Source organism: Monopterus albus, unplaced genomic scaffold, assembly GCF_001952655.1.
Source record: "Monopterus albus unplaced genomic scaffold, M_albus_1.0 scaffold75.1, whole genome shotgun sequence".
Lineage (NCBI taxonomy): Eukaryota > Metazoa > Chordata > Actinopteri > Synbranchiformes > Synbranchidae > Monopterus > Monopterus albus.
Window position 1 is genome coordinate 1,391,316 of NW_018127955.1, and position 14,631 is coordinate 1,405,946.

The following is a 14,631-nucleotide window of genomic DNA, read 5'->3' on the forward strand; positions in this document are numbered from 1 at the left end:
AAGTGCAGTATCAGCAGGATTTAAGGTTCTGCCATCCACCAGCATCATTGACTCTGATGTGGTACTGTGGTAAATGACTATGCACACAAAGAAGAGTAGCACTTGCTAGAAAACATTTTCTACTGAGTGGCACTTGATGACAATGATAATGAGTCAGTGTGTTGAATTATAATATAAAGCTTTAAATTATTTTTATCACATCGTTTGCTTTTTTTTTACCCTTTCTAATTGCTCTTAGGACAAAAGAATAAAGGGAACTGTGGGAAATGAAGGGGAATTCAGTGTGTGTTCAGCAAACATTACATCAGTTCAACTCACACTGAAGTTGTTTGAACTTTTGGTAGTTATCATCATGAAACAGCCAGTGACAATGCCACTGCCATATTATGTAACTTCAATTTGAGAACTGTAAGAATCAGTGAATACTAACTATGATTAGGTGATAATAAAAACAGAGGCTGTCAGTTTGTTTCATGCATCCAGAGAAAGCAAACCACCGTGACCATTTTTTTTTTCCAAGGTTTGCGGTTTAGCAAAAGTAGTTATAACAAATAATTTTATAGTATCAACTGATGAAATTAACATATTGTATCTTTATCTTATTGTTTTGGTTGACTGCTCTCGTTTTCAGCTTCAGCAGGCTGTAAAAAGGCCCCATGAGTCCATTGTAATCAACCTGCCCGACACCGAACAGCAGACACACATGGTTCGAGACAAGCTGGTGAAAGCAGTTAAACATTTGGCAGCTAAAGAGTAAGATAGTTTCATCAGGAGTTGGTGGAGGCCATACCAGAGTTAAAAGGAGAGTGAATTTTTGGACTTCATCAGGTGGAAACAAACACAACAGACAGCTGGTTGCTAGTAAGCTCATCATATCAACTTGATAAGATGATAATATGAAGGTTTTGTCTTAACAACCTTTTGTCCCACCTCAAGTGGCCAAAAATAAGTAATCAATTAATTCAGGTTCAAATTTGGTTATATTCTGGCATTTAACCTTTATCAGGCATATACTGTATATTTCTGTTGCCAAAAATAAACAAATTTCAGGTCTGTCAGAGGATCGTAATACTGGCCTTGGAGACAAGTTTTGCTTGTAACTGAAGGCTAGCTAATGTTTTACACCAGAATTGTTTGGTAAAAATAAAAAAATATACAGATATATTATGATTTATTAAGGTCTCATTTTTTGATGTCATCACATAGAGAAGCAGAATCAAGTTGAGAGTGTAAGAACATCTGTACGAGCAAGGCCCTGGGTGGACAGGCTACATTGTTCAAAATTTAATGTACAGCTACAAGCCAGGGCTGCTGTTTTACTGTGTCATATTCAGTTTAGTCAGGCAGAAGTTGGGTGGTGCTATGCTGGAAAACATGACCAAACCTACACTAAGAAGAATAACAAAGTATGCTGTCATTTTGAGGGTGCAGCAAAACTAAAATCAAGTGAGGAAGATCAGTCAAGACTAGATTGTAGATGCCCAGACAGTCATGAGAGGAGGCCTTTACAGGCAACATAACTGGAACCGCTGGTGTTAGTGGACTTTTCCAAAACACCACTTAAGCCACATATAGAGAAATGTCATGATATAGAAGAAAACAAAACAGGTCTGCACACTGTATTAAGCTCCCACCAATTTAATTCAGCAGTAGCAAGATCTTCATCAAGCATCATGCTGAAAAGCACACATTTATACACCTGCTAAGACACTACTCAGGTGTTTTCAATCTGGCTGACTCAAGAACAATCTGACCAATCATGACAGAGCCAAGCTGTGCCGCCCAAAACTCCCCACTAAGGGAGCAAAACATGCCAATATGGGAAGAACAATCGAAAAGACAATAAACATAATATGAAAAAAATAATCACAAAAATATCAAATGTATGTATAAACAATACAATCACATCAAACTAGATAAAGTAACCAATACATCAATCATGTTCCAAATACTAACCAGATCATAAAATGGTCTTAAATCAAAACCTGAATTTATCTGAATTTTAGGTTATAAAGTACTGAGAGTGAAAATGTAAAATGCTCCCCTCCAGATATATCTTATCATATAAATAACATGTTTTGTACTACAAGTAATGACGCTTCTTATATTACATCTTTTACGGGAATGCAGAGAAAAGGAGTGGAGAATATTCTATAATGCTTTACATTTTGATTTTGATTTAAGGCCATTTTTGTGATTATGGTTAATATTTGGAACATGATTGATGGTATTGGCTGCTTCTTATTGAAATTGGACTACTGACTAGAAATGTTTAATAGTTTTCAATTTTTTTTCTTTTTTATGAATTAATCTAGTTTGATGTGATTGTATTGTTTATACACATATTTGATATTTTTATGATTTTTTTCACATTATATTTGTTGTCTTTTTGATTGTTCTTCCCATATTGGCATGTTTTGCTCCCTTAGTGGGGAGTTTTGGGTGGCACAGTTTGGCTCTGTCATGATTGGTCAGATTGTTCTTGAGTCAGCCAGGTTGAAAACACCTGAGTAGTGTCTTAGCAGGTGTATAAATATGTGCTTTTCACTGTGATACCCGTTTGACAATACCCAATGTAGACTTTAAACTGGTGGGAGCTTGATACAATATGCAGACTTTTTTTTTTTCCTCCCTTTCAAATTGTTGTTGGTCAAGCACCTGTTTAAGTTGTTTGGACATGCGTGTCCTATGTTCTTTGTATGATATAGAAGAAACCCTGTTCAGAACTTTGAGCCTCCGTGGTTATCGACCAGAACAACACTGAACGCTAACTAGCTCTAGTAGCTGACAATGTGCCCACTACACCGAAATCTAAAACAAAAAATGTTGCCAAAAGGATAATTAACGTTTCATATTATGTTATCAAGCACTGTGTATAGTCTCACCAGGAAAAATGATACTTTAAGTTAGCTTTATCTTAATAACCTGAGGTGATTCCAGCAGCACTGCAGGTGTCATGTGGAGGGCAACTAGGAACAAAATTACAACACAATGTGAAACCTAATTCAAGATAGTGAAAAGGCAGTTAAACGTTTAAGTTCCTCTTTATGTGGCTGTCATCACTCGATATGTTCCTGTAGTAACATTTCCTCATATGTGCTCTCATTTTAAATATGAAACAGATTTTATTCAGTCAGTCTGTTTGTACATTATTAGCCAATCAGATGGACACCATGTCAGTACTGGGGCACTTTGAGGAACTCATACACAGAATCTCACAATCAGAGCTCACAAGTTGAACATGGCCGTTGTAAAATGAGGAATTTGATGTTGCAAACCAAATAAATTGGTTTTTTACACATGAAGTAGCATTAAACATTCAGTTAAGCATCTGTCTTACATATCAAGTGTAATCCTTCAAATGTTAAGTAGTATGTACATGAATATTTAATGAACCACTGAATAATGGTCTTTTGAATTAAGATGGAAGACAATAACACAGATGCACTTGATTGCAGCTGCTATAACAGTGACCAAAAACTTGTATCTCAATTAATCTGTGAAATACAAAAACAGACAATGAATTCACAACACACCTCTGTAATGATTTATATCTACTAGTGTGGTTTGTTCACCTTTTTTTTTTATTAAAGTCATTTTGATGCTGCTTTTTTTTAAGTTTTCTGGACTTCTGGATACAACTCCCCACAAAATTCTTCATTTGATGTTCTCTCACTGACTTCTCTCTAAAATTCCTCCCAGAATGCCTTGTGTTGTCTGGCCTACTAAAGAAGGCTGAACCATGCAACGGCCAGACCGATGCGAACAAGGAAAGCCAAGGCACATGAAGAACCTATTAGGGGGCCTAGCAGCCAGCAGCAACCCTGGGAGGCCAGCCAACTCAGTGTGTGAACAATGGGAACCCAGCTCAACAAAAACATCCTGCAGAAGTGAGAGACTGGGAGGGAGGAAAGGACAAGCGAACAGTATAAGCCAGATAGCCCCTTTAGCCTACTATGGTATCAAAACACTAACTTTGTTGGTATTGTACCTGACAAAGAAATGCACCGTGCTGGTGCACCTGATGTGGTCAGTCCAGAAGCTGAGGTCAGAGATGGTTCAGCTGCAGCTCAGACAACAAGTTTAACAGTAGCTCTAACAACTCCAAGACCCTTCACTTGTTCAGTTTAAGATCAAACTGAAATGAAAACTCTCAAACCATAACTGTTTAGTTATTTGCATCATATTTGCAATTCTGATTGCTCAAACATTTGCAGCTAACTGCAGGGCAACACCCATTAAATATCGCAACACAAACAGGTCCGACATGTATAAAGCTGTATTGCCATATCATTTTTCCCATGACCCTCCCACAGCAGTTCAATATCTGTTTCAGCTCAGCTTTTCCATGAAACATGGAAACATGACTCAATTAAAGGTTTGATTCCAAATAAACAGGTGCTAAGTGGCCAACATGTAACCCACAATATCTTGTGCTTGTTTTGTCGGTGCTACAAAGAAGAGAAAAACATGATTTAGAATCACATTTTTGTCAACTTTTGTCAGTCAGAACAGAATGCACACAGACTAACAACCTTTGTGGGTTCAAGTCCCCCCCCCAAACCCTTTTTCACTGGAAGTGAGAGTGCTTAACAGTTCAACCAGCCATTTTGAGGGCCATTTCATACATCATTACAGGAGGTGTCAAAGTACATATACCACAGGAAAAATCACAAAATAGACATAAATATAAAAACTAAGAATAGGGTTTGCAGCTTGTAATGTGGAGCCCTGGACATCTGAGAATTAGTGAGTCTTTCGCAGGAGCAGAGTAGCAAAGCCTGGGGGAAATGGTTAGTAATGTGAAAAAGAGTTTAAGAAAAAATAGCATAAGTAATGAGTGCAAGACAAACTCAAGTATATGCAAAAGCAAAGAGCTGGAGGCAAAGGCAGGCTGTTAGCAGGGAGCTGATTGTACTGCAAACCTTCAGCACTAGAATCATTAGAAAGAGAGCACAAGAGAAGAGTGTGTGTTAGAAAGTTTTTGAGTGTGTGTGGGGGTAACATAAAACCAGCTCTCCCACAACACACACAGGGGAGGGGACCCTTCTTTAAACTGAGCTTACCCACAATGCACTGAGCTCTTTTATCCCGGTAGTGAAAGGATGAGGCCAGATGAATGACAAAAGGAGAGAATGGGGATATGGGTTGGGTCCGGCCTGGGCTGCAGGGAGGGGAGAGAGAGAGAAAGAGAGGGGAGGGTGGGGTGGGTGGGTGCCAAATCAAACCAAACCAAACCAAACTTTTCTATGAAAAATTTAGGGGGGGGGGGATAATACGGCACTCATCTCCACATGACATTATGTCATCATCACAGTGTTACAAACATTCAAAAACAAAAGAAACAAAGACATCAAAAATCAAACATGGTGGAACAGCATCACTCATGAAAATTCAGCTGGTTCCCCTTGTTTGAAATGAAGCAAGACCTCAAACACAACTTGGTCCAAAGAAGTCAGCACTTTTTTCTATTTTTTTTTAGAAACAATCCTCACTTGTGTGCACCAATCCAGCGGCTGGCTCCTTACGTCATAAATGTTATGACGCTGGTAAGTTGAACAACCACACAACCGTGCAATTTTTAACCATGTTACAATGATCTTACCATCAAATGTATTACTCCCCTTTCAAAAAAAAAAAATCAAAAAACAGGAGGACAGCACTTCAGAAAAGTAAGTGCCCCAAGGTATCATCATCATCAGCATCAATATATATATATCCATATGTATATATACACCCAATCACAGAGATACACGCATCTTTGTTAAAAAAAAACATCATGTTTTTTTCCACAAAGTAACACACACATTAGGACATAATCACCTGGAGCATATATTTATACAATAGTATTTTGTTGTGTTTGTTTTTTCCATTCAGAAAAAATTTAAATGTTGACACATAAAAGCCAACTTTTCAACAACAGTCATCAGTGCAATATTCAAACACAAAAAAGAGAAAAAACAGATCAAGTTTAAGACAAGCGATGCATATTTCATTTGTTGCCTGATATCAATCTATACCTTGATGCAGTGGATCTATCGCTTCAATTACTTGTGGTGGTTCCAGGTCTAAAATGGAAAGTTCTCAGTCTGGATGACTATTCAACACGGGGGCCTCATGAGAAGCACACAATCACACATACAAACACACACACACACACACACACACACAAAAAGTTCAACAATTTCTCATGAGTAGAACCAGTGCTATTGTGAAGCTTCTTGGTCGATGAGCAGTAGGCTTTAAAAAACATTAAAAAAAAACTAAACAAAACATAAAAGCAGCATTGATACAAATGTCAGGGTGCCATGACTTTCAAAATGCAGCAGGCAAGTTTATGGAACCAAATTATTATTTGTTCTTCTTTTTTTAAATGACATCCTGCAATAGTCATGTGTTGTATTTTCTTCATCATCCAACAGTATTAGGGTTCTGCTCAGTAGTAGTAACTATTCCAAAGCCTTGGCTCCTGCAGTTACCCCATACAAACACTGGGGGCGCACAAGGCTCCGCATTTTTGTGCAATAAAACTCCCTGCCTTTATTAAGTCATGCGATACAATTCCATTTTTGTATGACTAAAAAAATTAGAAAGCAGAAACGACCACACAGGCCGTTGAAGAGAGAGAGAGAGAGATGGATCAAAGGGTTATAGGGAAACGTGTGTGTGCGAGAGAGAGAGAGAGAACCACAGACTCCCTTGCAGGTAGGCAAAATGATGCTTAGCTTGTCATAATTGGTTTGGTTGTAGTGTAAAATAAACTGTCCCGACTGAGGGTGCAGAAATGGGTGCATTGCATCTTCTGTAAGTTAATAAAACATACTGGCATGCGGATGATCACAAACTGTGAAACTCTTCAGACTCCAAACAAAGCTGAACAACTTGAGAATACTTTACAGTCGAGGTAGCTGGCAAAAGGCAACCAAACAAAATCATTTGAATAAGAAGGAGAAAAGTCCTCTTAAGGGTCAACCAGCTTTAACAGAGGGGGTTTCTGGTATTCTGGGGGACGTCTACCTCCACACGGGACAGTTTATACTACGAGTCTGAAGCAGCTTGAGTCACCCTAGATATTCTTACACTTACAGTTTTTTTTTGTTTTTTTTTTTTTTGAAGAACCACGACATATTCAAAATGCATCTTCTCAATGTACCTTCATAAATTAAAAAAATAAGCCCAGCCTGCTTTCACAGTGATGACTAGGATGTTAATAAAATACTGAAAGGAGATTATAAAGTGAATTCCAAATGCGACTTTTTTGATACAAAGCGAAAGCAGCGGTTTTTATTAACACAGTGACCATTAGCAAAGTGGTCGCACTGGCCTGAAAAGTTGGACACCAGCATGGCAAGATCTGCTTGCAGTACGCAGAGCGCATCCAGCTACTGTCTCTTCTTTAAAATAAAAAAAAAATCAAAGTAAAGCTATTGTGTACAGTACTTCACAACAATGATGAAGTCAATTGTTGTTACATAATGATTACACATTTGAAAAGCATGTTGGATAGCCATAATGCCGCTCTTTGAGTAAAAACAAAATCATTCAATGAATATATTTATTAAAGAAAATAGACCTCTGGCTGCCAACAGAGGGCAACCATTCTTCTCTTGTTCATGTGTCTTCCCTTTCAGATATTCCAGCATGCAGCCATATAGCATCAAGTGCCATGTTTCATAGAAAATAACTTAAAGGGGGTTTATAAGTGAACAGTGAAGAGCAACAGGTCAAATCTGAGCCCCCCACAAAAACACTATTCAGCTGTACTAAGGATGGGATAGGGAAAAACTGGTCCATCTGCACTCTGGAGTCCATACACACACGTGTAATACACAGTAGTGACTGGCTTCTTTTATAGTGGACGACACGATCTAGTATGGGCCTACACATTCAAGAGGAAAGCTTTAGTACCAACAAACTCACCGAAATGGCGTTTCTTTTGTTAAAGACTCGCGTTGAAGCGCTGTGTATGAACCATGTGGTGCTTCACTCAGGAGTGCAGATAGGGCCCCGTTTGGTTTGCAGTGGGGGAAGATTATCCTGCAGGCCTATTATGTATTTCCTTTTTATACAATTTGGCACAACTAGGCCTATGTAGATAATGGCAGTTTTGTTGCTTTTACAAGAGCCTGGCTTTATCGTGTGTTGCAGTTTTATTTTCCATTTGTTGCTGTTGTTTTGCTATTTTTTTTTCTTATTTTACCTGACAGCAGAGACAGATCACCGGGCGCCAGAGGAGTACTTGGCCTTGGTGATGAGGTATAGAACTATGTCTTGGTGGCCCCCGAAGGCGGCGATGTGTAAAGCGCTCCACCCTTCCCTGTTGGCCAGTCGGATATCTGCACCAAACTTCACCAGCAGTTTTACCAGCTCCAGGTTCCCGTCAATGACGGACTGGTGAAGGGCCGTCTGTCCTTCTGGCCCGAAGGAGTTAACGTTGAACTCGCAGTTTGTCATATTTTGCAGCAACGAGTGCAGCTCCTTGGTGTTACCCTTCTTCACCGCCTCCTGGAAAACCTTCTGCGGCGCGGAGCAAGTCGACACATCCGCCTGACTCATGGTTGCAGTTCGCTGGAGAGTGGGGGACCAATAATCCTGCCTGGGCTCTAAAGCTGATAGTAATTGTCTTCTCCCTGTTGAGCGTCTCTTATCTGGTAACAATGCCACAGTTACACTGGATTATAACCAGTTATTAAGGCACTTTAAAGTACTAACAGAAGAAAAATCACTGTATATATCCCCAAAAGGACAAGAGAGGAAATAACACACTCGGTGTGTAAAAATGTTAATATCTGAGAGATCATGAAATCCCTGAAATATAAAAGGCTGCTCTCGAGCAATCCAGGAGTCTCTAGATCAGGTTGCCCCTCTGTAGCAGCAGCAGATAGCCTAGAGCAGGGGATGAAGAAGAGAGACACCTCCGACTTCACTTAGGGAAATTGGAAGTATGACCACAATCTCCACAGGGGCCGCCTCCGTGATGCCGAGTCCCCCAGGTTTTCCGTGAAAGGTCCGATGTGTTTCCTGGCTCCACGTCCTGGCTATATGTCGCTGTTCATGTGTCCAGGCTGTCTGTGAAAGACAAAAAATACAAGAGAAGTCCGCATGAATCCAGAACAGACTGTAAGAGAGACCCTACATTCCGCCACATCCAAGAGTCAGAGAGGAGATCTCCGTGCGCACACGTTTACGCAGGGAGACACTGCTTGATTTTTGGCACTGAACATGTGTGGAAATGTAATTAGCTGCAGATCGTGACTTACCTGCGACAGATGGACGGGTCCGTAGCGACGAAAACGATAGGAATCCACGGTGTGGCCCGGTCTGTGTCCTGTGTACAGTCCGTGCAAGTTTCTGCCCTGCACTGCGCTCTGGGGGAATATTTTACGCGTCCTTAATTTGCATGACAATACCTTCCCAAAGAATCAACTGTGCAGGAATGGGCGGAGACCCAGGGAGGTTATAGGCTGCCGGTTCGGTTAGAGGGAGGGACCAGGGCCCCCGTGGATCGGCGGGGGTGGGGGCGTGGTCTGCCGAGAGTGGAGCTAAATGTTGCAGAAATATTAAACAAGTGGCTCACAGCAATTTTAGGTGAGCTCCATATCCAGTCTCCTGCAGCTGATCCCATAAAGCAGACTGAGAGCCAGAGGTATGGTGCTGCTAGAGCCATTAACGTCTGAAAAATTCGGATACGTTATTGTAAAGGACCCTCCACCGAATTATCATCAACAGGAACTTGAAAGAGAGGAGGCTGCTGAAAACTAAACCAAAAAGAACCTTTATTCGTTTTCTAAATGTTCTAATAGCACATCAGTGACATTTTACGCACTTTTAAACGGATATTTTGATAACGGATACCCATTGCTATAATTCAACTGATCAAGGAAAATGGAAACAAAATCCCCATTGGCTTGTGGACTAGGCTACAACTAACACCGTATTAAGTACATTTGTTTAGCCCATTAAGGTGCCCTTTAAAATACAAGAGTACCTGGGGTCATTAACACCCTTTCATGCATAAGGGGGCCGAAAGGTGCTGATACTGTCCAGTGTGGTTTGCAGCTACGTCATGTGCGCCTGTCGCAGCTTCAGTGTGGCACTGAAATGAATAACAGCGGACTGAGTGCCAAAGAACATCTAAGTTAATTTGTGCACAAATATGAAGTAAAATACACATGTATCGCTGGATGTATTGTATTGTGGGTAACCTATATTTTAAATCCACAGAGTGTGGTGCATTTCAAGTTAAGAGCAGGATAGAATTATTATTCGAGACTTCAGCAAATACATGTAGTTTTACCAATGGCTGCATCTAATGTGAACGCAACTTTCCCCCGCTAAATCAGAAAGCCAGTGTTCTCCAAGGACAATAAAAGCCTCTGAACCAAATCGTAAAATGAAAACTCCAAACAGGCCGGGAGTCTCTCAGTCGTAACGCTCTCTGTAAAGACACTTCTGCTGAGGAGATTATAGGTGACTGTTTAAATCATAAACTGCTGATATATTCCAGTTGTTTCAAATGACTAAACCGAGGGACTTAAATAGCAAACCCCCCTTCACTACTTCCTTTTTGCAAGTGAAAAGAGGTGACACTGTGCGTAGATTGACACGTAGCTCAGCTGCCCGCGCCACCGTGGGAACTGGGCGCCTGTGTGTATGTGAGCGTGTGTATGTGTGAGAGAGAGAGATAGGTGGTGACAGTGGCGGTAGATATCGACAGAAACGCAGCTAGTTCGACAGAAAGAATGCACGTGAAAGTCAAGGATGGATAGAGAGTGTGGAAACCAGGTACCCATCAGCCTCCCCCGACCGTTTGCTCCGTTTGGCAATGCATATAGTACCTCATCTCATCTGTGTAACACTTTATAACACGCCGATGGTTTGGCGGCTTTCACACTGTCCCCCCTTTCCCACACTCTGAACTGTACATTTGGCGCACGGCTGCGGCTACATCTGCCTGCATGAGCGTGCGATTGTGTCTGTGCGTCAGTGTGGGAAAGACAGCAAGATAGATCACACACAACATAATTGATTCAATCGAGAAAATAAATTTGTAAATCTGACTCAAAACGTAGGTACAGCAATATCTTAGATGGAGTGCGTTATTTCGTGTCCATGTGGAGAGCATTGTCACATTTAGTCTGGCTGGCAGGTGTCCATTAATGTCAGAAACCGGGGAAGCTGAAAGTAAACATTTTGGCCACAGACCTCGAGTCAGTCAGTCAGTGCTCGAGTTGGTTTGTTAAGCCACAGGTATAGTTGTTATCACAGAAAACTAACTTAACCACGAAATAAAACGTAGTTTTAACACTGAGCCAGCTGGTAATGAATAGTGCTGTATTCGCAAGTTAACATATGTTGAGAACTATGGTTAATCGTAAGCCTGGCCCATGGTTAAAGGTGTCTCGGTGTACAATGCATTTTAACCAGACACCTGCCAGCCAGAGTATTTCTGTTGGCCGCGCTATATTCCTAGATTTCTGCCATAGATTTGTTTAAGATCTTGCTGAAGTGAGAATGAGGGAGGAACAGTAGGCCAGCAGTTTGTGGTTGTGCCAATGATTGTAATTCATTTGTTCTGGATACTTTGGGGTGAATTTGCAGGTGATTCACTGCCTGTGTGCTGCCTGTTTTTGTTTGTTCCTTTGTGGCAAGTGGCGCACAGCTGCAAATGCTTCAAAACAAAGACCCTGGCTCTGACTCACTCACAGAATACCCAAGTCAGGAATTTTGACGTAACAGATGTGTGTTCCTAGGTACAATCTTCACACAGTATGACAAACCATCCTTTATGTGCATAATAGCATACGAAGCTCAAAACTCTCCCGACAACAATCCTGCAATAAATCCCCCCCTTATGAAGGTTAGCCCCAGCTGGTGTAGAGAGGTGTTGACTCCATTGTATGATCCTTTTGGAGGCTGCACTTTTTGCTGCTGTAAATATATGTTCCTACTTACCACTTAGGTTTACTGGAAAGTGCAGAACATCTTCTGGAAAATCGGGAACATCTGTCCGCTATCAGAGCTTGGCTGCAGTGCATCTGCACATTTGGGAAGCATTTGCACAGACCGCAGGAGCCAACATTTTCTCCGATTGGAAGAGTTTCTCCCCTAAACTCTGTGGAATTCGCTCGAGTCTCTCTGCCCCCACCACTTTGCTCCTGGGTCTTTCTCGGTAATGTTTGGAAAGCAGCCAAAACCACATAAAATCGTCGAGATGTTATAGCTATAGGTACATTTGTTCGAGCAGAGATAAATTACTCTGAACGCTTTTAAACAGTATCTGACCTTCTCTTTGACACACAGGCAGAACCATCACACTACATGTGTGAAGAAATATGTGGAAGAACAGAAAAGGCCAAAAAGAAAGATCAAAATCGCATTCCATGCATGCGTAAAAGCGCACGACAGTCAGTTTATTTGGCTGAGGATAGTGCTGTGCAGTTAGCGTGAAGAGTCACCTGGGCACGGAGACTGCTGCCAGGTCTCCTGCGGAACGGAAGCTGATCATACAAAGATAATGCAAATCTATTCTGGTTGTATTTGTGCAGCCATATTTGTTGTGTTGCAGTGTATTTAAAAAACAAGGCGTTTTTTCCGCAACAGAGAAAACACTGAGTTATATTTATCTATCTATATCCATCTATCTCACCCTCGCCCTCTCTCTGTGAAGGAGGGAGAGAGGTGACGTTTTACCAGGAGGGATGGCCTTCTGAGTCCAGTTCATTCCGGGTACCACGTGTCCTCAGAGCGTGGGAAAGAGGCGAGCTTTTCTTCCCAGCAAAGAAAGAGCAAGGATCAAATAACACGGTGCTGCAGAAGAAAGCTTGCGCTCTGCACAGAGGCTGAGGCTGCGACCACCCGACAAGGACAAGACGACACTCACAGAGAGGGACTTATCTGACTTTCATTCTTACCAATAAAAATACTTCAAGGTGGCTTATACAGTATGCTTTAAAACCGCCTGGCAATATGCCAGTTATTTTTTTTTAATTCCTAGGTATTTCAGCAAAAATGAGTCATGACATATCTACAGGAAACTAAAGACAGGCGATTTAGTTGATCCTGTTTTATATCACGTCTCATAGAAAAGGCAGCTTGATCTCAGCTTGCAAAGCCGTCATGCATCCAGTTTATTTGCAAACTTTTTCCAGTCCTGAAAGTGTAATCTGAGCATTGGAAATCTGTTTCTCAAACCCAAATGCATGAATGAATGAAAACTAAAGTAAAGCATTGATTTAAAAGAGCAGTGACAGAGTGGCTGCGTTCATTAAGCTGTTTCTTTGTATTTGATGTCACTGTAAACACTAGCTGACTGGTTATTCCAATGATATTCTGATGTTGCTTTTTAATAGAGGACACTTTATATAGGATTTATTGGTTTACAAATCAGTTGCTGATGAAGTACCAGTTATAAGCCATTGATTAAAACAATTCTGAGGGGTCTTAAGGAGACTAGTGTTTATCCTCCCACAGCATGACACTTGCTTTGTCTTTGTAGCTACTTAATACACGAGGAGCACCATAGCTTGGTGATTCCACATCTATGCTGCCCACATCTCCAGTTTTTCAGTGATTCAAATGGGAACAAGAATGAAAACCCCTCCAATGAATCATTACTCTTTCCTTCTGAAAGAGAGCTGTAGAGAATCTGGACCAATCCATTCATTATCAAGTTAATACAACTACAAATTGGCCGAAGACAGCAGCAGCAGGCTCAGACCCGGAGCATCACGGTTCAATGAGCACTCACAACAATAAAGACTGAACTTCACATTCACAGCCACAGACACCCAGTTTGATAACATTTTTCTTCAGAAGTAGCAACACTTAAAATGTCCTTACAGATAACTGCATTGTGGTTATCATCATTACTTCTACAAAAGCCCTCAGCATCCATTTTTCAGTGCCCATAATGTTATGGTAATATTGGTGTTATAGGTCCTGACCTGCCATTCAAACACAGTGTCAACATCTACAAAATGGTTTTCATTTATTTGATCTGTAAAGCATACTAAGATGGGTGGGCACTGACAGCGGTCTGATCTGAGACATCTGGTTTGGTAAAACCTCTTTCCAAATTCATTTTTATTTCCACTGTTTGTTATGATAGCAGTTCAACTCCCTCCAAAGTGATTTAGTGAAGTTAACGATCCAAGAATTTCAGCTCAAGCATTCAGTATTAAAGAATTTACATCTGTTTCCTCAATGTGACTATTCACATTTTTAGAGTTTTCAGCTCACTAAATAATATAAACAGTTTTTAAAAAACAACAGATTAATCCTGAGCAAATGTTTTCATTGTCCAAAGGCACTCAATCAACCTGAGATTCAAATCTGACCTCCTACTCCTGCTGCTATGATTCAGAGTCAGCCAAAACACAATTACCTCAGTGATTCACAGTATGACCTGTCTTAGGAAATAACTGTGGCCTTTTTGATGTAAGTCAAATGATTAATCAAATAAAGTGCACATCTGGCTATGCTTAGGGCTTCTTATAAATTATGAGAGAAAAAAAAAAGATTTTAACTCTGCCTTTCAGCACAGTTTCAAGGAAATGCAGAACACCAGAAAATCTTTAATTGCAGACTTTTCCACGGCGGATCTCTTAAAACCCTTTTGGGCAATTTCTG

General features: G+C 40.8%; 1 protein-coding gene across 2 annotated transcripts; it reads right to left on the minus strand.

The window, feature by feature from the left end:
* Nucleotides 1-5,286: 5,286 nt before the first annotated feature.
* nrarpa (NOTCH regulated ankyrin repeat protein a) lies at nt 5,287-12,290 on the minus strand. 2 transcript variants are annotated; one of them, XM_020605918.1, is made up of 2 exons: nt 11,956-12,290; nt 5,287-9,069 (listed from the first exon to the last, which is right to left on the minus strand). In XM_020605918.1, exon 2 carries the CDS (start codon nt 8,554-8,556, stop codon nt 8,218-8,220), a length of 339 nt encoding a protein of 112 aa, XP_020461574.1. In that variant the 5' UTR covers nt 8,557-9,069; nt 11,956-12,290; the 3' UTR covers nt 5,287-8,217. The 2 variants fall into 2 exon arrangements, with proteins under 2 accessions (XP_020461574.1, XP_020461573.1); XM_020605917.1 differs by lacking the exon at nt 11,956-12,290 and adding an exon at nt 9,261-9,582.
* Nucleotides 12,291-14,631: the final 2,341 nt, after the last annotated feature.

Bases quoted from the DNA above. Each gene is read 5' to 3' on its own strand.
- nrarpa (XM_020605918.1), bottom strand. From the start codon at position 8,556: ATGAGTCAGGCGGATGTGTCGACTTGCTCCGCGCCGCAGAAGGTTTTC.